Source organism: Hyperoodon ampullatus (assembly GCF_949752795.1).
Source record: "Hyperoodon ampullatus genome assembly, chromosome: 18".
Classification (NCBI taxonomy): Eukaryota; Metazoa; Chordata; class Mammalia; order Artiodactyla; family Ziphiidae; genus Hyperoodon; species Hyperoodon ampullatus.
Window position 1 is genome coordinate 27,987,089 of NC_136931.1, and position 24,878 is coordinate 28,011,966.

General features: G+C 55.3%; 1 protein-coding gene across 1 annotated transcript; it reads left to right on the forward strand.

Annotated features, from left to right (window-relative positions):
- Positions 1-271: 271 nt before the first annotated feature.
- Positions 272-13,380, forward strand: CCDC102A (coiled-coil domain containing 102A; the record flags this gene model as incomplete). The annotated part of the gene is made up of 8 exons (XM_079722896.1): positions 272-862; positions 3,010-3,236; positions 4,877-4,985; positions 7,387-7,503; positions 7,854-8,063; positions 9,496-9,666; positions 10,609-10,712; positions 12,938-13,380. 8 exons carry the CDS (start codon positions 272-274, stop codon positions 13,065-13,067), a joined length of 1,659 nt encoding a protein of 552 aa, XP_079579022.1. The 3' UTR covers positions 13,068-13,380.
- Between the last annotated feature and the right edge of the window lie 11,498 nt (positions 13,381-24,878).

The following is a 24,878-nucleotide window of genomic DNA, read 5'->3' on the forward strand; positions in this document are numbered from 1 at the left end:
CCCACCTTTGCCCATGCTGTTCCCTCTGCCGGTTACTCCCTTCCCATGGCTGAGCTTAAGGATATGGACGGATGGTAGCCACCTCCTAATAATGGTTGTGTTCTCCCACAGGTTGTAGGAGACGTCCCCCGCCCCGTGGCCGGGAGAGCAGCGGGTAGCAGTGGCCATCATGCACAGTGGTATCGCGTCCGCCGCGCGCGCCCCGCGCCGCCTCTGAGTCTAGGAGTTCCAGCCCAGGGCCCGAGAGCCTGCCCGCCCCCGCGGCCACACCATGAGCCACGGGCCGAGCCCCCGGCTGGCCGAGTCCCCGCAGCTGTCCAAAGGCAGCCTCCTGACCATCTTGGGCAGCCCGTCGCCCGAGCGCATGGGGCCGGCCGACTCGCTGCCGCCCACGCCGCCGAGCGGCACGCCCTCGCCCGGGCCGCCTCCGGCTCTGCCGCTGCCGCCGGCGCCCGCGCTGCTGGCCGACGGGGACTGGGAGAGCCGTGAGGAGCTGCGGCTGCGGGAGTTGGAGGAGGCGCGCGCGCGGGCGGCGCAGATGGAGAAGACCATGCGCTGGTGGTCGGACTGCACGGCCAACTGGCGCGAGAAGTGGAGCAAGGTGCGCGCCGAGCGCAACCGCGCGCGCGAGGAGGTGCGCCAGCTGCGCCAGCGTCTCGACGCGCTCACCAAGGAGCTGGCGGGCGCGCGGCGCGAGCGCCAGGAGGCGCAGGGCGAGTGCGAGGCGCGGGGCCGCGAGCTGGCGCGGCTGCGGGGCGCCCGGGGGGTCATGGACAGGACGCCTGACGGTCCCGAGACAGAGCCAGAGAGGGAGCAGGAGCCAGTGCGCGACGTCGGGTCGGAGAGACCCCAGGGCAGCCAGGTGCGCGGCGGGGGGCGGGGCTGCTGGGCGGGGCCTTCGCGCTGGAGTTTAAAAGTGGGAGGGGCTGATTGACTCGGGCAGAAGAGGTGGCCGCCTGGCTCAGAAAGAGGGGTAGTAAGGGCCGGGCCCGGGTCGGGCCCGCAGGGAGGTTTGACTCCTTCAGGGGGTCGGGCTCTGCACTGCAGGGCCCCAGGTTACCTCCCTTCCAGAGACCGCCCGCAGGGCAGAGAGTCCCCGGTTCTGGTGGTCCCTCCACTCCCACACCTGAGTAATCAACAGAACCAAGAAATCATCCTCTCTGAGCAGGAGCACGTTCTAAGCACTTACCTGGAAGACATCCATTAGTAGCAGAGCTGAATCCATTCATTCGTTCAATTTGAATTTAGGGGAAGGGGGAAACATTTATAAGAGGGGTCAATCAAAGCTGAGGGGTGGGGGGTTATCAGGGCAGTGGGAGCACAGAGGAGGTCCCAGATCCAGGCTTTGAGGAGGGGCTGCACAGAAGCTTTTCTGGAAGCAGTCCATTTAAGCTGAGACTAGGAGGATGCGGAGGAATTGGCTGTGAAAAGTGCAGGAATGCATTCCAGGTGATGGAAATTCTGTGCAAAAACCTAGAGGCTGAGAGTGCCTGGTGAGTTTGGGAAATGGCATCCATGGTTCGATGGGTACCTCCACAGGGCGCTAGGCTCTGCACGTGCATTGTCTGCTTAATTCTCCGAGCAACCCCAGGAAGTATTTCCTTTACAGATGAGAACACTGAGGCGTTGAGAGGTTAAGTACCAATGGCTCCCAGCTGGTGACTAGACTCACTGGGAGTTGCCCCCAGGCGAACTCCAGAGCCCATGGTGATAATAATCAGTACATCTGGAATATTAATGGTGTGTGTGGAGGGCAACCTCCCCTGAACCAGCAGGCCTGTCACCAGAAGGCCATCTAGGGACAGAGTCCAGCCTCAGGTTGCTCCCAGCTCCGTCCCCAGGCAGGCCAGCTCCTCTAGCTAAGATTCTTGGCTGCCCCCTCTCTTCTCCTGCCTGTGGGCCAGAGTGGGCACTGCTGCCTCCTGGTGGCTGAAGCCCCTCCTCCCCAGGCCTGCATGGTGTTTGCAGTTGGAGTTCATTGCTTTGCTTCGGGGCAGGGAATGAGAGCCCCTGTATACCAACCAGCCTCACGGCACTATTCCTGTTCTCCTTCTGGTTATGAGTCACAGTCGACGGGGTGGCAGGTACCAGCGGTGGGAGCTCTGGAGTTGCAGTCTGAGTTTGCTCTCCAGCCCAGCCCTGTCCTCTGTGACCCACAGCAAGTCCCTTCTTCCCTCCCTGTTTCCTCATTTGTGAATTGGAGCTTTGGACCAGGTGGCATCAGAGGCCCCCACCCAGACAGTCTGAGATACAAGAGGAGTAGAATCTCACTCCTCAGGGAGGCCTCAGGGCCACTGTCCCAGTCTAGATAGGGAAACCAAGGGCCAGTCAGGGAAGGGGCTGGTCCAGACTCATCTGGAAAGGCTGTAGGAAAAGCCAGGCTGTAACAGAGGCCATGGGCATCTTGAGTCTATAGTCAGAGGCAGGCCAGGGGGCAGACAAGGGCAGAGGGGAAGGGGAGCCTGGCAGGGAGGAAGAGGCCTCAGAGTTGAGTTAATAATCCCTCACTGCTTCCTATCTGGGAGCTGGTTCTGCTCACAGAGGTCACCCACCTTCCTATGCATCTTTTACCACTTATCATGTTTCAGGTGTTTGCACCTGAAAAACGGGATCTTCGAGTGGGAATTCCTTTTGAGGGAATCTAGTCCTTATTCGTTGTAGGAATCCCTGCTTCTACATACATTCACACCAGTGTCCCACCAAATGTTTGCATACTTCCACTGACAGGGAGCTTACCACCTATTCGGGGGACTCTTCCAGGATTCAGGGAACCTTAGTGGCTGACTCTGTGCACTTCTAGGCAGTGCAGGGAGAGGGTGTGTCCCTCCCTCCCCAGGGGTGGAGAAGCAGGCAGCAGAAGAGGAAACGGGGGTCCAGAAGGACTGTGTGACTTGCCCAAGGTTACCCACCAAGCTGATGCCAGACCCTGGGCCTAGGAGAGGCCACAGTGAAGCCAAGAGGGTGAGGACTCAGCGACCACTGACCCAGCCTCCGCCTTGGACCCCACAGGAGCTGGAGCTGGTGGAGGGCCTGCTGAGGAGCAGACCAGAGGAGCCCGAGGGCTGCTGGGAGACGCGCAGCATAGGGGCGGGGGCCTCACGGGGCAGCTCGGGCCGCCAGGAGCGTAGCCGACTGCCCTGGGAGGACACCGCCACCATCGAGGAGGACGCTTCCAAGTTGACTGCCCTGCGGCTACGGCTGGATGAGTCCCAGAAGGTGCTGCTCAAGGAGCGAGAGTAAGTCCCGGGAGGCAGGCAGGGGCCGGGGGCCGGGCCGGGCCACTCCAGGGCGTCCTCAGAATCACAGAATGAAAATCCGTGTCTCTGAAGGTGAGATTCACTGGAGCGGAATGGTACTGTTTCAGTCTTGGGACTTTAGAACAGTGGTACTCTGCCCAAGGACACAGTGAGAGTTTTTTTATTATTATTATTAATTCAAATAATACGTGTTGGGCATTGGGGTCAGGCTCTGCTCAGCAGTGAGGATACAGCCATCAGTAAGACCAGAAATCCCTGCCTTCATGGGGGGAGAGTGCCGTGGGCAAAAATAAAAGCAGGGAAGAAGGCATAGGGAGATTGGGGGGTTGCAGCTGGGAATTTGGCTTTGGACGTGTTGAGTTTGAGATGGCACGGAGGCAGTTGGGGACATGAATGAATCTGGAGTTTGTGAGACAGGTCTGGGCTGGAGGTAAAAACGCAAGAGTCATCGGCAAATAGATGATACTGAAAGCCGTGAGCTGGGGTGAGAGTGGATAGGGAGGTGGCCGGAGGATGGGGCCCTGAAGCCGACCAAGTTTAGAAGAAGAGGGAAGCAGCAAAGGAGACAGGAGAAGGGAGCCAGTGGGGGGCAGAGAAAGCTGGAGAAACTGTGTCCTGGAGGAGGGAGTGATCAGCTAGTCAAGTAGGAAGAGGACTGAGCACTGACCAGTGGATTTAGGACGTGGAGGTCACCAGTTACCTTGATCGGGGCACAAGCCTGATTATGATGAATATTTTGTAACACCCTCTTTTCTGTCCAGAAATTAAATACAAGGATAGTTTAACTTAACTACACACAGAAGTCTTTTAAAAATCAACATAATGCCCTTGTGAAGATAGAGGCAGAGATCAGGGTGATGCTTCTGTAAGCCAAGGAACACCAGAAATTGCCAGCAAACCACCAGAAGCCAGGGGAGAGGCATAGAACAGATTTCCTCTCACACCCCTCACATGGAGCCAACCCTGCCAACACCTTGGTCTTAGACTTGGAGCCTCCAGAACTATGAAACAATACATTTCTTTTTAAGCAAAACAAAAATCAACCTATTGTACAAACTGAAATGTAAAGAAATACTAGACTTTCAGAATGGGAGACCAGCACAGTGTGGGGTTGGTCGTAAAGCACTGTGTGCTGGGGCCTGATACCATGCTTGTTACCCACAGTGCCTCCTTCATGTTTAGGACAGAGTGCAGGGTGGGAGTCACGAGAACACATGGGACTGCCACCCAGTGATGATGACAAGAGAGGACCCGTCCTTCAGAGAGTCACTGGACAGTGTTTTCCAGCTTTTCCAACTGCAAAGCTGTGTGTTCAAACCAAGCCTACATGAAACAGATAGGAAGAAATGGGGGTCTCATTTGGCAGATGAGCCCAGGGCCCAGTGCCCTGGAGCCCTGGTCACTCCACACTGGGAGCTGGGCACCTGTAGCTGTGCAGAGGGTGGAGCTCCAGAAGAAATGCAAAACCAGGGTGCCTGCCACAGAGTGGGGTGCCAGGGCCTTGAATGCAGAGGCAAGCACTTTGGACATGGGATTGACAGGTGCAGACTACATAGGAGGACTCAGCGGAGGGCCCCAGTGGACTCATCCCCATTTATCCCTCCCTCTCCCCTCCCCAGGGATAAAATGGCACTGAGCAGGAACATTGAGAAGCTGGAGGGGGAGCTCAGCCAGTGGAAGATCAAGTATGAGGAGCTGAGCAAGACCAAGCAGGAGATGCTCAAGCAAGTGAGTCCTGGAGACCACAGGGGCTTCCTGGGGGAAGCAGTGCTGCACTGTTGAATTTCAGCAGAGGGAATGGAAGAAAGAAGGGAATTCATTCATTCACTGTCAAGCACCAGCCATGTGCCATGCAGTGTTCTGAGTACTGAGGCAGGCAATGTCCTTACCTTCAGGGGCTCACCTTAGGGGGTGCCGTGGTGAGGGAGACCAACAGTAAGCAGGTAGATAAATTAAGAAGCTGTGAAAGAGTCAAAACAGAATCAGAGAAATGAGGTGGTGGGTCATAGAAAGACTTCTCTAAGAGGGTGACATTTGAGGCAAGAGCTAAAGTGATTAGAAGAAGCCACCCTTGAGATAAAGGCAAAGTTCCTGGCAGAAGGTACAGCAAATGCAAAGGTCCTGAGGCCAGAACAAGCCTAGTGTGTTCAGGAACTAGAGGCCAGTGTGGCTGGAGGATAGTAAGTGAGAGCTGAGATTGCAAGGGGAGCTAAATCCCATAGGCCTTGTAAACCAAGACGAAGGGGAGGAGTCTGGACATTCACTGGGCACATAGTGGGTGCGAAATCTCGCTGGAGCCTCACAGCAGTCAAGAAATCTGGGTCCTGATGTCCCCATCTTACAAATGAGGAAATTGAAGCTCCAACTGGCAGAGAGGGGATTCCACCACTGCATTCTGGGGACTCAGGGCAGGCAGGGGTCAGGCTGGGTTTCCCTTACTGCTTCCTGTGCAGGCCCTGATGGCCACCAGGGGGCGCAGCCACCCACGGAAAGCTGGGCTGGATCCCTACTTTTCCAGAAGACGGGAGGTTCACAGACCTCAGAGCCTGAAACTGTCCTGGAAAACCGGTCTTTAAGTAGAATCTCTTTAAGGAATCTCCTAAAATAGAGGTTCCCAGACGTCACCCTCATCCTCCTGAGTCAGCATCTTTGGGGGTTGGGTCCAAGAATCTGTCTTTTTAATCTTTTCAAATGTGTAATCTTTTGAAGAAAAGTGAGTAAGACAACTGTGCAGATTTACAGATACATAATTACAAATATTCTCATTTGTATCAGGCTTTCTTCCCTCAACATTCCATATTTAAGGCTCATCCATGCCATTGCAAAGATCATTCATCTGGGAGCTTTCCCTGCTGTACAACAGTGAATCTGCACTATTTTAAAAGCACCCCAGGCGATTCTCATGTGACCAACCCCACACCCACAGGCAGACCCGGGTTCAGATCCACTGGGTGCGTTCAGCCAGTGTTCACTGCCCTGGGCCCAGGCCATACAGGGATAGAAGATGGGCAGACAGACACGCTGTCTGTCCTCCTGAGCTCACATTCTTGGGGGGACGGGGGGTTGGAGAAGTACCCCTTCTAGGCAGGGAGGACAGGAGAGGCCTCCCTGAGGAGGGAGCATTTAGGCCAGGACCTGAGAATGAGAAAAGTCAGCCCTTCAAGATACCTCGGAACGGGGGCACCAGGCAGAGGGAACCACACGTGTGAAGCCTGCAGTGGACAGGAACTTGTGTATTTGAGGACTAGGGAGGAGGCCGAGGTGCCCAGAGCACAGAGAGCTCAAGGGAGAGAGGTGGGAGATGCGGTCAAGGGGAGACGGGTCCAATCGTGCAGGGCTTTACGGGACCATAGGGAGGGGTCAGTTTTTATCTTTTTTTTTTTTTTTTTTTTAATTTTATTTTGGCTGCATTGGGTTTTCGTTGCTGCACACGGGCTTTCTCTAATTGTGGTGAGCGGGGGCTACTCCTCGTTGCAGCGCGCGGGCTTCTCATTGTGGTGGTTTCTCTTGTTGCAGAGCACGGTCTCTAGGTGCACGGGCTTCAGTAGTTGTGGCACGTGGGTTCAGTAGTTGCGGCATGTGGGATCTTCTCGGACCAGGGCTCGAACCGATGTCCCCTGCATTGGCAGGCAGATTCTTAACCACTGCGCCACCAGGGAAATCCGTCAGTTTTTATCTTAAGGAACCTGGGAATGGAGATATGATTGGGTTTATCTTTTTTATTTTTATTTATTTTTTGGCCACGCTGCATAGCTTGCAGGATCTTAGTTCCCCAACTGGGAATTGAATCGGAGCCCCCTGCCGTGGAAGCACCGAGTCCTAACGGGCTGGACCGCTAGGGAATTCCCCTGGGTTTATCTTTTTTTAAAGCTCCTTCTGGGCTATTGTTGTGGAAAATGGGTTGACTGGGGAGGTGGGGGGCAAGAGTGGACACTGGGAGGCTAGATGGTAATGAGGTAGGAAGTGAGAGATGTCAGAAGAGGCAGAAGTGGTCAAATTTGGGGTCTGTTCTAGATACCCCGTGGCCCATTTGGTACCACCTCAGGCCCCTTGCTAAGCCCTTATGCACCAGTGCCCACCCAGCAGGGCTGGTGGTCCTCACCTAACCAGGCTGTGCTGTATCATGCAGCTCAGCATCCTGAAGGAGGCCCACCAGGACGAGCTGGGCCGCATGTCCGAAGACCTGGAGGACGAGCTGGGTGCACGCTCCAGCATGGACAGGAAGATGGCGGAGCTGAGGGGCGAGGTGAAGCCACTGGGAGCGCCTGGGGCTCAGGGGACCAGGGGTCCTGCCACCATCAGTCATTCACGTAGAAGAGGGCAGGAACCAGGCCTGTACACTAAGGGGGAACCAGCCACACCCCGAGTGTGCTCGAGTCTGCAGGGGTTGGGCCTCTCTCCCACACAGAGACTAGAAGCGCCCTCACATCCTGCACACCGTGAAATAAGCCCCGGTTAATTATAGCCGCTGCAGCTCGACCTGCTTCCTGGAGCCAAAAAAACGGCTGCAGGAGGAGGTGGGGAGGGGGAGCCTCCAACTCTGGCCTTCTGTGCCCCCTCCCTGTGGACCCCTCCCCGTGTCCTGCCCTGTTGCAGATGGAGCGGCTGCAGGCGGAGAACGCAGCCGAGTGGGGTCGCCGTGAGCGGCTGGAGACAGAGAAGCTGGGCCTAGAGCGTGAGAACAAGAAGCTGCGGGCACAGGTCGGGGACCTGGAGGAGGCGCTGGCCCGGCGGCGGCGGCAGACAGCCAGCGCCCTGGACTGCGACCTGCGGGCCAGCCAGGCCTCGCTCTTCGAGAAGAACAAGGTGGGGCAGTGGGTGGCGCGGCCAGGGCTGAGGCAGAGCGCCTTCTGGGTGTCCAGCTCCAACCCGCAGGGGGCCGGGGACCGTTGAAGTAACAACTACGGACAGAGGTCATAATCGCCCCAGCCGCGGCTCCTGCTGGGCGCCCACCGTGGGCCAGGCTAAGTGATATCATAGCAGCTGCATTTATGGGGCACCACTGTGGGCCAGGCCCTGTGCCGGTGCTTTTTGTCCATGATTTCACTTAATCCTCTCAACAGCCCTTTTATTAACCCAACAAATGTTTACTGAGCACCGTGTGTAAGCCTTGTTCTAGGTGCTGGGGACACAGCAGTGAACGGACAGGAGGGACGTGGCCTCCCCTCGTGGAGCTGGTGGCTCAGGGGGATGCAGGTGTTTTTCTCTCCCTCACACACTCAGGCTGGTCACACAACTCCGTGGCTGGGCAGGAAGAGGGAAGAGGGAATACCAGGGGGCCTGGCTTAGGCCCGGGTCATGGGGAGACTTCCCTGAGGCAGTGACGTTTGAGCCCAGGTCTCAAGCGAAAGCAGGTGTTGACCGGTAGTGAACTGATTCCGGGAGAGAATTCGGAAGTACTGTGAATGAACGTCCCATGGTGACAGGGACATGGAGCTTTGGAGGAGCAGGGTGGCCAGTGTGGCTGGAGGGCAGTGGGCAAGAAGGACATGGTAGGTGAGGCAGGAGCTCAGGGCCACCTTTGAAGAGTAAGAGGTAGGTGCAAGCAGGTTGTGGTTCTCAGTGCTCACTGGCTGCTGTGTGGAAGGCAGATAGGAAGGCAAGCCGGTGGGGAGTCTGTCGCCGTTTCCTGGGGCAGCGGGAAATGATGGAGGCCAGGACCAGGCTCAGGTTGGTGGAGATGGAACAAAGAGGATGGATTCAAGAGACCTTTAGGTACTGCCCGTCCCCATTTCATGGATGTGAAAACTGAGGCTCAGAGAAATCACAGAGCTCAGGGGTGGGCAGCTCCTCTCCTGGCTGCTCATCCCCTTCCCAGCCACTCTGGCTTCTGATCTCTTTTCTTCCGACACCACTCCCCAGCTTAGCTCATCTCCAGACCCAGGGCTTTAGTGCCATTTACACACCAAAGAGTCCCGACTTCACCCCTCCCCAGAAAACATGACTCAGCTCAAGTAGGCTGCTAGACACCTCCATGTCATCTCCTGCAGGCGCCCCAGAGTTACATGTCCAGAATGGAGCCACCAGTTACACCCACCTCTTCCCTCATTGCCCCGCATGCCTTCTCACCTCACTAGACGGCACCTCTAGCCTCCAGCTGCTCAGCCAGCTCTAGTACTGGTATTTTAGACAGCAGGTGGAGAGATTCTGGGCAAGAGAGACACTGGCACCCCTAGAACTGCCTGACCTCATGGAACTCCCTCGCACGAGCCCTCCCCCAATCTCTGCTCCCCTGCAGGAGCTGGCAGACCTGAAGCATGTGCACAGCAAGCTGAAGAAGCAATTCCAGGAGAAGGTGGCGGAGCTGGCACACGCCAACCGGCGGGTGGAACAGCACGAGGCAGAGGTGAAGAAGCTGCGGCTGCGGGTGGAGGAGCTCAAGAAGGAGCTGGCCCAGGCTGAGGACGAGGTGAGCGCCTGCTAGGGCCCAAAGCACAGCCTGCAGACCTCAGCTGGGGGAGGTGGGAGTGGGGCTGCAGGGCCCTCCCATGTCGGACCATGCTGGGTCCCCTAGCACAAGCCTGACTCTCCAGAGGGACCCAGGATAGAGCAGGTGGGTGGGTGACAGATGGTGTGTGGGTAGGAGGATGGGAAGAAAAATGGACAGACAAGGTGGATAAGTGGTTGAATAGATTAATGGATGGATGAGTGGGTGGATATGGAGTTGGTTAAATAGAAGGACAGAAGGATAACTCCATGGATGGATGAACAGATGGATGAGGGAATAGGTGGACAGATGGATGGGAGAGGGAGAGAGGATAGATGGATGAGATGTAACAACAGATGTCTGATGGGTGATTGGTTGGATGGATGGATGGATAGGTAGATGGGTGGATGGATGGATGATGGATGGATATATGGAAAGATGGATGACTGAGTGGATAGTGGAAAGATGGACAGACAGCTGACTGGGTCAGTGGGTGGAAGAATGCATGGAGAGGGAAAGAAGGACAGAAGGATGGAAGGACACAAGGGTAGGGTGAATGGGTGTCTGAAGAGATTAATGAACGGTGAGTGGGTAGGTGGGTATCTCCATGAGCAGGTGGATATTTCCATGGATGAATGATCAGATGGACAGATTCATAGGGTAGGTGTATTGATGGGTGGACCAGTAGCTTGGGGCATTAGAGGATGGGTAGATTTGGAGGGGAGGGGCAACAGGAAGCGAAGAAGAGAAGCGAAAGGGATGTTTCCCTGGAGGAGGTGGGCCTCAAAGGAGCGACAGGAATTGCTCTTGGGGAAGGTCATTCCCACAGAGGAACAGCAGGAGTGGCTGGTCCTAAGCAGATGGCAGGGCAGGCTGGCGCAGCCCAAGCTGACTCCCGTGCTCTTGGCCCTGCTCACCCCCCAGTTGGACGAGGCCCACAACCAGGCACGTAAGCTGCAGCGGTCACTGGACGAGCAGACGGAGCAAAGCGAGAACCTGCAAGTGCAGCTGGAGCACGTGCAGTCCAGGTGGGCCCAGCGTGCAGCCCCTCCGGGGGAGGACTCCTGGCTGGGGCTCAGAAACAGGGCAGAGGCGCTTCCAGCCGAGGGAAGCCAAGGGTCAGGGGTCAGGGTTGGAGCCCTGAGTGGGGCTAGTGGGGAAGACAGAGAAGGAAGAGATGTGGACGTCCTGGGGCCAGAATCCTGTCCCCTCCAGGCAGGAAGGGCCAGGGCCAGGAAACCAGGGAAGGGAGTGCAGGAAGTAAGACCAGCTGGGAGCTTTGGAATTGTGTCGTGTGTCCAGAGGACAGGAGGGGCGGCCAAAGAGGTCAGGCCCAGCGTGGGGCAGCAGAGAGGGCCAGTGGGTCTGGGGAGTCTTTGATAAGAAGAACGAGCAGGCTGGGGTGATCCTGAAGGACTGGAGGGCAGGGAACCACGGAGGAGCCCCGGCCTTGATGGCAGCCCCGACCCCCTCATCTGTAGACAGGACCCGTCAGCCTCAGTGAAGGAGGACCAGAAGGTCTGGGGGACCCCCCCCCAGCACACTCTGCATCCCTCCGCTGCCTCCCTCTCCATCACAGCACCCTGTGAATGGCTCTCTCCCCCGACTCCCCTCAGAGACATGAGATGACAGATAATACCTAGTCCAAGCCCCTCCCCATTTCAGGAGCCCCCACCTGAGACTGACTCTTCCTGTGCCAGGCCTGGGGCAGGCCCTTACCTACATCCTCTTATTTCATGGAATAGACAGAGCCTGGGCTCTGCAGCAGGCTGCCTGGGTGGTTGGGAATTCTGGCTCTGCACTCAGTAGCCGTGTCATTTTGGGCCACTTACTTGACCTCTCTTGGTCAGAGTTTGCTCATCTGTAAAATGGGGCCTATAACAGTTTTTATTGCCTCTTGGTTGTGGGAATTAAATGAGCTGATCTATGCTTATAAAAGTACCTGGCACATAATAAATGCTAAATAGTAGTGGAGCTTTTGTATTTGGGTCAGATATTGTGCTATAAGAATCATGCTCCTATGAGAGAAGGAAAGGGAGAGATTTTTTTCCTAGGGGGCTGGCAGACGAGGAAACTAAGGCACGAGAGGGTAAGTCCTTCCACGGCTACACAGCTAGTAGGTGGTCAGGCCAGATCACCCCCCCGCCATCTGCCACCTGAGCCCTCATTTACAGAGCATGTACTATGTGTGCTGAGTTTCTGTGGCTTAGAGTACAAGCTATGGAGCCAGACCTGTCAGCTGTGTGACCTGGCCAGCCGAGGCTCAGTTTCCCCAGCTGCCTGGGATGCTGCCTGTAAAGTGTTGTTCAGGGGCCCAGGCATGAGTCCAAGTCAGGCTCAGTGTCTGGCCAGCTCTGCCCTGCCACCCCCCCACCGGCCCCACCCAGCACACACCCCTCCAAAGGCCACCTAGCCTCAGGGCTCTCCCGCAGTCTTGGCCACATTCTCTGGGAGCCATAAACTCCCAGAATGGGCAGGCAGGCTCTGCCCAGCCTCTCAAGTGCTTCCATCAGGGAGGGCGGGGCTGCCCGGGACCGCTGCCTCATTTTATTTCCCAACTTTTTTGTGCTTTAATGTTCCGGGGACAGCTCACTAAATCACAGTGCAGTAATGGAGGCCCCCGCCTGTGCCCCTCCCTGCCGTGTTAATAATTCATGCCTTCCAGGAAGACGCAGCCTGGGCAGCTACTCCACTGGGGGTGGGGTGCAGGGGAAAGGGGGGATGGGCATTTCCTCCACCAGCTCTTCTTAGAGGGAAGTTTGCCTCGTAAAGTTTGGCCTTAGGAATTTTAACGTGGGGAAGGACTAGGGTGGAGTGCTTTCTCACTGACATTAAGGATGTAGGGGTCTCAGAACCCACACCCCCAAACTCTCTCCCTGTGGGCTTTGGAGCCTAGTTTGGGTTTGAATCCCAGCAGCATGACCTTGAGCCTGCTGCTTCACCTCTCTGAGCCCCTGGCCCACTCCAGAGCCAGCCATCCAGTTCAGAGCCCAACACCTCTCACTGCTCTCTGTGGGACTTCGGGCAAATTACTCAACTGCTTTGTGCCTCAGTTTCCTTGTCTGTAAAATGGGGGTGACAGAAGCACCTCCCTCATTTCAGGGGCTTCTGGGAGGATGAAGTGAGGTGAGGTAATGTTTGTAAAAGGCCCAGTCTGGTGCCTGGCAGCAGAGAAGTGCTAGGGGCGGCTTAGCTGCTGTCAGCACCAGCTGATCAGGCTCATCCCTGACCCGCCTGTCACCCCACCCCACAGGCTCCGAAGGCAGCAGCAGAACGCCCCCCTCTTTGGAAAGATCCGCAGTGCTCGCTTTGGCGCCGAGGAGGCGGGGGACGGAGCCAGCGACCTGGACGAGGATGAGGACCTGCAGATCCAGGTGGCCTAGAGTTCCCAGGGCTGGGCAGGACTGGCCAGCAGCCCGGGCCCCTGGGTGCCCAGGCTGACCAGCCACTTGAACTGATGCAGCTACCTGTGCTCCCTCTGGGAGCAGACCACGGTCCCTGCCACAGATGACTTCCTTCTCTCCCACAGTGGGCATCAGTGGTCCCACCTTACCTACACTCTGTGAAAGGGAAGCCATGGCCTATGTTTTTTATATATTATATATTATATATATATATATGCCTGGGATCCTTCGACCCATTTGGTTTTATAGACACAGGACCACTCTGAGGCCCACTTTAGGTGCGCCCCCCCCCAGGACCTTCTTGCAGGGGGAGCGGGTGTCAAAGGAGGGCTGTTGGGGCCACCACCCAGGCTGCCTCTCTGGGCCCTAGGGGTTGGGCCGGGGCTGTGGCTGTTCTTAGTACAATGTAATAAACCCAGTCTTTTGTAATAAATGGAGTTCAGGTTCTCGGGCTGGAGTCCTGAGTGTGGCAGATGTGGGCACGCAGTGTGTGGGACAGACAGGATCAGCCTGCCCCTGGCACCGAACCTGAGCTGAGGAATATTGCTATTAAGTCACTTGAGTGACTTAATAAATGAATGAACGTGAGAAAGAATGAATGAATGAACACTGGAACTGCTGAATGGTCAGGAATCCAGCTCCTTTGTGGGGAAGGAAAAGGGATGGCGCATGTCAAACCTGGAGGAGACTTCAGTTCTGGCACTGGATGAATTCAGATCTCTGCTCTGCCTCTTACTGGCTGTGCAACCTTGAGGAATTTAATTGCCCTCTCTGAGCCTCAGTTTCTCCATCTATAAATTAGATGTCTCATAGAGCCATCAGGAGAATTCGGTGAGTTCATCTGGAGCTCAGTAAAGGTTAGTTAATAATTGAAATACTTGAAGGTATGCCCTGGAGAGGGGGGCTTTGCCAGCTGGGTTCTGCCATAAGGGATGAAGTTCGGACAACTGACTGGTGGGTGTTTACCCAGAGGTAGGTATGAACACAACAAATAATAAATCCTTTTATCATTCCCCTAGTCCTGCTCTAGGTAGTGAAATTATAGGTAATCTTATTTTTGATACTTAATTTCTGAACCTTCTATAACCAGCCAATTTATATTAAATCTGGTGGAAAAGGTTATTAAAAACACAGTAGCATATATTTTTCAATCTTCACAAGTTGAGGTGGCATTTGAGACACCTGCCCTTGATGGGAGTTTTACATGAATTCTTGGCACCAGGGCCTGCTTTCTGCAGGAGGAGGCCCTCTCAGAACTGTTCTAGCACGTGGGCCGTGGCGAGTTCCCTGTGTTCAGAGGTGAGTACGGAGAGGCTGGGCTCGGATCAGGGGCCTGGCACCAAAGAGGAGTTAAATTCAATTGATAGAAAAAAAAAATTCAATTGATAGAGGGACTCCCTGCCCCGGAGTGGGCAGCTGCACTAAAGGACTTCTCTCTTGTTGTGGCCCAGTCTGAGGGACCCCTGGGGCCATGGTGCTGGGACCCAGTGGATGCCACAAGCCCTGGGGGCTGAGAGGAGGGGAGAGACAGGCCCATGAGCCCAGCAGGGGGTAATAAATATGGGCACTGAACATGTCATGTCCCCTGTTGCCAAACCTAAGCTAACCATGCTGGAGAGGTGGGGTTTGCTGTCATGGCAAAGAGGCCCAGGTCCCCTCCTGTGCTCTGAAGGGGAGAGGAGGGAGTGGGCCAGACCCAGCCACCCGGATCCACACCGCCACCCACCCCCGTGGGCCTTTCCTCACAAGCCAGGGCCAGCAGAAAAGGGAAAAGGCGCTGGGGGAAGAGGACCATTTCCTGCCGGGGGGGGGGCGGGGGGGCGGTTCTTTCTGTTTTCTCTCCCGGACAGGAAGCGGGCCCTAGAAGAGGCTGAAAGTGCTGCCCTTTGACCCCCAGGAGCCAGGAGCCAGGCACTCACTGACAGCAGCCCTGAGAGCCGCCCCTGGGCCCCCAGGCGGACCTGCCATTCCCAGACACAGAGCAGAGCGTCCGGCACAGCAGGCTCTCCCAGACTCCCTGGCACCTCCAGCGAGATAGTGTGGAGCAGGGGCCCCATTATAGCCCCTGTCTGCGGGCGGGGCCACTCCTGAGAACATCAGAGAGGAGAGGGTCTGGCCTTCCGCCTCCCGTGTACAAGGGAGACCAGAAGCCTTGGGAGGGAAGCACAGCCGCAGACACAGGGCTGGAAGATTCCCTGGGCCTGGAACTCTCGCTGCCTCCCTGCTCACAGCCCTTCCGTCCCGGTGGTCATGAGAGCAACATCTGCCAACAGGAGCATCAGCTTTGGCTCCCGTGATGCTTTAAAAGCTGTATTTAATGCATTGCTAATGTTAATAATGGGAGGTTTTCTCATAAAAAATGTGGGTTTCCCCCTCTTGAGAAATCAGCACCTCAGACCATGCTGGGCTCACACTCCTGCGTGGCTGCAGCTGCAGGGCTGAGAGGCAGGTGCTCTCCGGAAGGGGGCACAGCCACCCGGTGAGCCACAGTCCCCACCGCTCCCTGCAGCCTTACCTGCACCCTCCTCGTCTCTATTACCACCTGGCCCCCGAGGCATGTGAGTGCCCTTCCTCTGGCCTAGTCCAGTCTTTCTTTGAACAGGTGAGGAAATTGAGTGGCTGAGAGGGGCGGCACTGGCCAAAGTCAGTGTGAAGTATAGCCAGGCCAAGTATACATGTCATTCTCGGGATCAGAACTCCTGCAAGGCTTCTTGTCACCTCAGGGGTGACTGCCAAGAACAGGTAACATGTATTGAGCCACGCCATGTGCTTTACAGTCTTGTGAGGCAGGCACTCCCGTGGTCATCTCTCTTGACACCAAGGATGCAGAGGCTCGGAGGGAGCAAGTAACTATCCCAAGGCCACACAGCTGGTTAGTGGTGACCCTGGCATTCCAGGTCAGGCAACCTGAGGCCAGAGCTCACACTCCTGGTCATGCCCCCCTTCCCCCAGCCCTCCAAGGCAAGGCCCCGAATGGTGCAGCCCCTGCCCTCTGCAGCCCCACCCCACTCAACAGACCCTGCAGCTCCAGCCATGTTGAACTCCCTTCCTACCACCCAGAATTGCCCCTTCCCTGTCAGAGTCCCACCAGCCCCTCAAAGCTCAGCCTACTTGGTTCATTCTTAGAGTGTTAGTGGGTTGTGTACCTGTCTGCTTCTCCCACCCCACCAGATGCTCCTGGAGGGCCGAGAATCCTTCCAGCAGCCAGCACAGTGCCCTAGGCCTGGAGAACATCTTTAAGGGAGGGGAAGAATGATGGCTGGATGGCTGGATGGATGAGACGGTGGAAGGCTGAAGCCAGAAGCACCCCGCACCCCTGACTCCAGCGTCACTGCAATACCCGCAGGACCAGTCCTAGGTATATTTCTGCTGGTCAGCTGAGAAGTCTCCCAGGCACTGAAAGCCACAGCAGTCCAGGGACAGCAGTGCCAGGGCCTCTTCTCACAGGCCTGGAGTGCCCGGACAAGCTGCAGAACCTGCTAGGCCAGACACTGCCCCACCCGGCCCCTCCTCCCCGTGCAGCATGAGGCTGGGGCCCCTGGAGTCTGTCCTCTGAAGGCTTGGCCTCCCCTTGCTCTCCAGCCAAGTTTGTTTTGCCCCTACCAGCCAGCCCCTAGGGATCCCTGCCTGGAAATTTATGCCCGGGGGGTGAGTCCCCACGCCCCAGCCCTTCAGGCAAGCTTGGCTTCTAGATCCAGCTGCTTTCTGATTGGCTGTGTGTCTTCTGGCAATCTCCTGTCCCTCTCTGGGCTTTCATTTCCTTATCTATAAAATGGGGACAGTAGCAACTGGATTCTCCAGACATAGTATAACTTCACTGTTAGTATTATTTTTCTGGCTTTACTTACGGTCTGCATCCTCTCCCAAGACCCTAGCTCCCTGACTGCCTGGGGGCCCCCAGCCACCCTGAGCACCCTTCTGGGGCAGTGGGTGGTGGGCTGGAGACAGAGGCAGCACCCAGGAACCAGCTGCAGCTCTCAGCCCGCTCCCCCACCCCACCACCACCCAGCTCCTCTGCCTACTAATTGCAGGGTTGCAAGATGCCAGCTGCCTCCCAGGCCCCAGGTGGGTGCCTCCCAGTGGATCAAGGGCTCCCTGGAAGGCCTCCCAGTTCTCCTCCAGCCCCACAGACCCAGCTGCGCTGGGGTGGTCTCCATGGTGCTCAGACTCCCCTTTCCTGCTCTGGGAGGGGCCCTGAAAAGATGTAAACATAAAGCCTTCCTCAGGCTTTCGCATTTCCCAGGCTTCCCCCACATCAGAGAGGAGCATCCTGGGTCCCCCTCCCCCGCTCAAGAACTAGCCATGGCTCCCCACTGCTGGACCGATGAAGTCTCGCTCCGCATCCTGGCCCATGGTGGGTTTCAGACTTGCCCTTAAGCACGTTCCCCAGTGGCCTTGGTCTCAGGTCCCTGTTGCTCTAGGATGAAGTCCAGACAGGCCCCTCTCTCCCGCCCCCACTGGCTTCCCCAGCGTCCTCTCCATGCCTGCCCCACGGCTGGAGTACCAGTGGCGTGGTCAGACAGGATGGCAGCACCACAGGGACTGGGGCGTTCCTCATCTGCTCGCACCGGGACCTCAAGCTCTGAAGGCAGGGGCCCCGCCTGTGGGAACCTGAATCCCCTCCCCAACCCCACCACCAGGAAAGGAGGGGGAGTATCATTCAAAGCACATGCACTGCCACCAGAGGTGGACCATGGCAAGATGAGGAAACCGAGGCCCAGAGAGGGAAGGAGCCAGCCAGTAAATCACAGAACCAGGGTTCGAATTCAGGCAACTCCTAAGACCAGGTGTTCTCGGCTACAGCCCTCAGCCCAGGTCTGAGCCTGGTTCAAAGCAGATGCTCTGTGACTGTCCTGGGAAAGGAGAGGGGGAGGGGAGAGTAAGGTAATAAGGGTGTGAACCGCTGTCACCAAGCCCTCTTCTCTTGAGACCACTCAAGGTTCTTTCTCACCCAGCACCTGACTTGATGCTCTAACTTAGGCAGGTCCGAGTTGGGACGCTCATTACCTAGATGAGTTAAACTGAGGTACAGAGCGCAAAGTGGCTTATGCAGGGGCACCCAGCAACTGTGTTAGGAATCTCCAGCTTATTTTAATAGGTCATAATCGTTCACTCCTTTGATCTGCATTCTAATAACTCAAGAGAGAGCAGTCAAAGAGATGTGGATCCGCCTACACCCCTAACTAAGCATCACCTACCTGAGCCTCAGTTTCCACGTATGTAACACGGGATGCTGTGGGGATTAGAAAGGACATTTGTCAAGCCCCTAGCATGGGCTTCAGCTCCCAGCACTATTGTTGTTTGTCCACCTTTGTCCAAGGACACCCATCATATCTGTGTGGAAGAGCAGTTGTCCAGGCAGGAAACGTGCCCTTGTCCACACTGGGGTGGGGTTCTCCGTCCAGGATCTGCCTCTGCCTGTCTGACCTGCCACGCTCAGCTGTCCCTGCTCTCCGTCCCATCTCAGAAACCTCCACCTGATCACCTGCCCGGTCGCCCAGGTATCTTAATTCCAGGATGGAATGGGGTTTAGGCGGTAACACTGGGAGAACAAAGCCATCTTTGTCTGTTCTTGGACCACCACCCCCTTCCGACCAACCCGCCCCATCGGCTGATAAACTGGAGTTAGGTGTGTAACAAAATCTCTTGGGAATTTGTCTGGTGGGAGTCCCTTATCAGATAAAATTTATCTGATCGCCCAGTCCCCCAAGGGTAAACTGAGGGGGGAAAGGGTAGGGTCAGAAAAAAGAGGAGCCCCGCCAGGCAGTCTGCCTCTGTTATTTCTCTGGATGCTCATGACAGCCCAGTGAGGTATCACCCCACCTTACAAGTGAGAAAACCAAAGTTGAGACCCTCAGGAGCTCCGTGAATCCGGGCCATCGTTCTCCAGCAAGGATGCCGGTAACCACTGCCCCAGCAGCTCCTGGGGTACTTTAATTATAACTCACGCCTCTTCTCTGGCCTCCAGGGCCCTCGCAGGTCTGGATGGTGTCTCTGTGCACAGCTTCATCTACCACTCTCTCCCCGTCGCTTACCATTCCAGCCCACTGGCCTCCTTTCTACTCCTCCAAAACCCCGAGTCCGTTTCTGCCTCTGGGCCTCCAGGCACGCTCTTCCTTCCACCTTCGTGTCCTCCCCCAGCTTCACTAGCTACGTAGATATTCCCTCTCCTCTGTCCATTAACCTCCTTCTCAGTCCCTTGACGTCGATTTTTCCAGATGGTTTCTCCTTCTGTAATTAGCGATTTACTCACCTGGCTGGTGCTGACTTGCTAGCCTGTGAGTTCCCTAAGGCCTAGGATTTGGTTCTTTCGTACCCCCAATACCAATGCCTGCCACATAGCAGGAGCTCACTAAACTTTGATGAATGAATGAGTGAATGGGTGAACAAGTGAATGAAGGACTGCCCATGCTCCCTCCCAGGCCCCTGCTCTGGGCTCCCCAAGGCCAGTCCCAGAGGCTCAGGTCAGTCAAAGGCAGCAAAGAGATGAAGTTATAAACCAGGGCAGGCAAGTGGACTGTGCAAAGTTTTTTGAGAGGAAACTCAAAGATGCAGTGCTATTAAAAATTGATATTTCAATGAGATAATCCCTCTCCTAGGCTTTTAATTGATTGTCTAAAAAGCCTTCCTCTGTTGTTGTGCTTCTTTGTTTGCAGGGACCATTAATTTTTTTATGGACAATCAAACCCAGATAGATTGGAAGGGCCACCACACAGCTGATTCAAAAACAGTCACCAAGGCGCCCGGGACACCCATCTGGGGGTCAACCAGGAGAGGTGATGTGGCCATGGAGTTGGCCTTGGCTCTGGATTTGGGGAAGAGGAGAAGCCCCTGCACGTCCCGGGCATGCGCACACACACACTTGCCCCTGCCCCCAGACCCAATAGACAGGCTCAGTGAAGGGAGGAGGAACAGGAGGTGAGGGCCCCAAGGGTGGGGGCAATGGCCATGAGGGGAAGCCCTGCTCTGGGAGTTGGGACCCCTGGGTTCCCTCCCCCACCCCCATGCCACTAGTGGCCGGTTCCCCACCATTCCAGGCCTCTGTTCCCCCATCTGTCCCTTGCAGGGTGGGGCTAGAAGCAGACAGGGAAGAGAGGGTGAGTGAATAGTTGGGACCCCCAGTTTCTGCGGCTTCACCTCTCTGGGCCTCTGTTTCCTCATCTGTCCAGTGGAGTGTCACTGGCGCCAGGTTCAAGGTGGGGACTCTGAGGGCCATACAGAGAGCCAGGAAGGGCTGCTGGTGCTCACACTGTTGTTTGTCTCAGCATTCTTCTCCTGGCCCTCAGGTCCACGCCCCTCTCCTCTGAGGGTGACTTTGACCACCTCCTTCCTCCTCCCTCCGGGATGGCTCTGAATCAGCCTCCATGCTCTGCTGCAAGGCTTGTGGCTGTAGAGGTGTTCTGTGAGCACCTGTCTGCCTGGCCTCTGGCTGGATCTGTTTCTCTCCCGACCCCAGCCATCCACTCCATCAGCCTGACAGGCAGCCTCAGTGAGGCCCCAGAGGGTCCCCAGCTCTAGAGCACCAAGCCGAGGCTGGGCTGGGCTGGCCGGGCCCCTGGCCCTTTCTTAAGTGCCTTGCCCATGAGCCGGCCTCCCTCACTCCCTTTCTGCTGCTCCATGCTCCTGACACCTCTTTTCTGGAAGGGAGAGACTGGCCAAGTAGGGCCATCTTCCTGGGTGTGTGGCTTGTGCAGTCACACAGGGCCTCGTACTTTGAAGGACCTTGTGTTTGGTTTAATGCTCTGTTGTCAGTGTCTTGAAATTACTAATAATTTTACAAGGAGTCCCACATTTTCATTTTGCACCAGGCCCCGTAAATTATGTAGCTGGTGTTGCTGTCAAGGGACAGACCCGCTTTAGGAAATGGCCAGAGGGTGGGTCCCCAGAGCAGAGCCCCTGCTTTTAGCCATCACCCGTCCCATCCAGAGGACTGGCCTTCTCCCACATCTTCCCCTCCTCACTTTCCCCAGATCCCCCAGCTCCGAAGCCCCCCCGTGGCTCCCATCTCCTCCCTGCGGGGGCTCTGAGCGGGGAATGACTTCTCCAGGCGTCTCTGGGAGGGGATTCTAGGGAGGGTGTCTTTTCTACGGGGAAAGCAAAGGGGTTCTCAAATCCATATGTTTCCCCCCAGACTGGTACACTTTCGTCAAGTGGAAGCATGGAAGCCACAGAACAGATGAGACATGAATTCATTTAAACGATCTGTAGAATTCGTAATAGCCCTCAGTCACCATGTTTTGTTTTTATTTTCTCCAGGCAACAGATATTAAAGGTACAACGGCTTTGACCTTATAGGTGTTGGAACATTTTCCTCCATCAGTGTGCATCCTTAGATGGTAAAAGGGTAGAAATCCCTGCAGAGCAAATTGGCAAAATGCAGGTAAAACAAAGACGGGTCACTTTTAGAAACCCGTCCTAAGAAAGTCTGTAAGCCTGCGTAACATAGAAGCGTGGGGACAAGTATTTAGCCACACAGCACTCATTGTGGCATTGTTTACAAAAGCAAAAATAGAGACAGCTAAACAGCCGGTGGTCAGGGGCTGGTGAAATACATGACAGTACATTTCTCCAGGGGGATGCCGGACAGTCAGCAAGATGAAGCTTGTTAAAGACAAGAGAGTGAGTAAAAAATCAGATTTGAATATAGCATACAATGCCGGCTTGGTTTTCTCTCCGTTTGTGTGGAAGAATCGACACCACAATGTTAGTGTTGGAGTCGTTATTTTTCTTCTTTTTTATCCCTGACTCTCCTGGCTCCTGGTGGCCAATCGCCAAGGAGTCAGGGACACTTGACTTTCTGAGGATCTCTTATATCTGTCCCTTGCCGTCACCCCTTCTCACTACCTAAGTCAGACCACCTCTCTCCTGTAAGACTTGCCTTCGCTTCCTGTCTTGCTCCCCACAATTCCATTGAGACCCCTCCATGTATTCTCTAAGGGCAGCCAGAAGGATTTTTCCAAAATGTAAATTGGATCCTATCCTCTTCCCCATTTAAAACCCTTGACTAGCTCGCTATTACTCTTAAGATGGAGACCAAACCCTTGAACTGGCCGTCAAGACTCTGCATAGCCAGCTTCACTGAGCACCGTGTGTCCCCATCTCCCTCTGCATTCCAGCCACTTGGGCCTCCTCCCACGCTCTTATACAGGGCAGGCTCTCTTCTGCCACAGGACCTTTGCACATGGCAGTTCCCCCAACTCAGAACCCTCTGCCACCCCTCTCCACCACATTAACACACCCTTTTGCTTTCACCTTAAGAATCACTTCCTCAGTAAAAGCCTTCCCAGGCAGGTCAGGTGCTCCCCATACCTCTTCTAGCACCCTGTAGCTCCTTTCCCTCTCTGCCCTCATGAGTTGCACCTGCAACTGTGGAGTTCTTAGATCCACGTCTATCACTTTTACTAGACTAAGAACTCCTCAGAGGGAGGCTGTTCTTGTTGACCACCGTGTCCCCAGTGCCCAGCACCTGACACAGGGTTAAGTGCTCAGATGTTTGTTGAATGAATCAGCGAATCAGTGAGGGAGGGAAGGCTGGCCTGACCACGCGGCCTCCCTTTACTGCTGGCTGGCATGCCTGTCCAGGGAACAGCTTGTCAGTCCTGCTAGTAGCATATGACACATGTGCTCAGGACAGCAGCCCAGAAGGAACTGCCTAGAGGGAGCCATGTGCTGGGAGGTGGGGCTGGAATGCCACTCCTTCCTGAGAGCTGCTCTCTGCATCCACCGGAAATAGCCCCTTGCCCAGCCTCCTTGGAAGGAAGCAGAGGGAGCAAGGGGGCCCCACCTCCTTCTCCACCCCCACCCGGTTAGTCCCCTTTGATGTGAAGTTTCCTGGGGAGGCTGGTTTGTGTCACTGTCCAGCTGGGGGAGGGAGACAGATCAGGGCCTCATCTTGACTGGCGAACTGGCCCAGATCTCAGTGCTCCTGTACAGCAAGTGGAGGGGCACCAGCCTGTCACCAACAACATTTGAAAAGAACTCACCAATCTGCTGGCTACGGTAAGGTTGCCTGGGATTCTGGGGATTCCTCCCAGCTCCAGATTTCATCTCTTCCGGCTCTGGCTCTGGCTCTGTCAAACCTGCCCTTTTCCCAAGAGCAGACCTGGGGGTCTGGGAGGAGTGAGGACTTTGCTGGAGGCACCCCTGGGAGACCAGCATGGGCAAGGATCCCCATCCTTCTAGGTTATGTCAAGACCCCAAAAAACAGAGACTTCATGGTCTCCAGTTCAAGTCCGGGCATGGCTACATCATCCTGGACAAATTCTTCTACTTACTGGGCCTCAGTTTTTCTACCTGTGCAATGGGGATTGTGACATCTACTCGAGATTGCTGCAATGAGGTTCAGTAAGCTTGGATGGCGTTTCCCCAGGTGTGGGCTCACACCACCATGGCAAGTAGAATGATGGGAGTCACACTCCACAAAATGGCCCTAACCACCACGGGATCGTGCTACACATAAGGGATTCTGTGTTCATTTTTCTTTTCATCCTCTGACAGTTTCAAGAAGGTCTCAGACAGGTGGAAGTGTAGGTTCAGCGTTTCTCTAGCACTTGCTAAACTCCTTCTTAACAAAAGCCTTGGAGCTAGCTTTCTAGGCAGGCAATGTTAGCCAGCACACATTTAATGCATTTGTTTTATTTTTCAAGGTATTTTATTTATGTAGTTTGCTCTTGAAGCAAATAGAAAAATGTGAGGTGATTTAAAGAAAGGCACTGAGCAAATAATAGCACAGCAGACACTTGAATCTGGGAAAAATCACAAAGTGGCTGGGGTGGCTAGGGCTTGGAAAATATTGTTCCAGCACAGGCAAAAGTACTTTGGGTGAAAATACTTTGAAAACTGTCAAGTGATGTACAAACAGGAGTGTGGGCAAGGGACCAGAAGGGTCAACACCAGAGAAGGGCTTTGGGTTTCCTGGGGGTAAATCTTGGGCCTGAGTATATTATAAATGATTCAAAACCCAGTAACGTGTGATAATAGCTCTCCCTCCATTCTATACACCAGGCACTGGGGAGATGCTTCCACCGATGCTATTTTATCTAACTCTCATTGTTCCCATTTTGGGGGGAGGCAATTGAGGCTCCAGATGGTGAAGGGCCTTGCAGCACAGCTGGGATCGACCCCCACGTGCTTCCCTGCCTCTGTCTTGAGTGAGGATTTTCAAGTACCCCCTTCCAGCGGGACGCCTGGGACAGGCACTGAGGCCTGGGCTGCGCTCAGCACGGGAGAGGTAATATATCAGGGTGTAACCCCTCACAGAGCACTGTCCCCACACCCTCCCCCCCAAAAGAGTCCCATTGGAGGGTGGAGGTTATGGGAGGAGTAATCACTTCTTTAACTTAAAGTAACAGATGTACTTTAACAGATTGTCTTAATTGAAAAATTTACACGTGGCCATTGTAGAAAATTTAGGGAACAGGCAGAAAGAAGGAAATACTGTGTGGATAACTAACCCATTCTGAGTACACCCGACATGCAGGGTCCTGTTCCAGGGGGTCTGAATGTATTTCCTCACAACTCATCACGCCCACTTTACAGATGACAAAACTGAGGCACAGGGAGGCTAGATTAAATTGCCCAACTGGTGGAACCAGGGCTTGAACTAGGTGGTTTGATTCCAGAGCCTACGTGCTTAAGCCACTGCCCTTGTCTGCCTGAAGCCCCCCTCTCCTTAGGAGAACAGCCTCTTAGGTGGGCCAGAGGGAAATAGAGGCTCAGAGCTGAATTCACACAGCCGACTCCTCGTCCCTTATTCATTGCCTCAGTTTCCCCAGGCAGCACATCCTGACT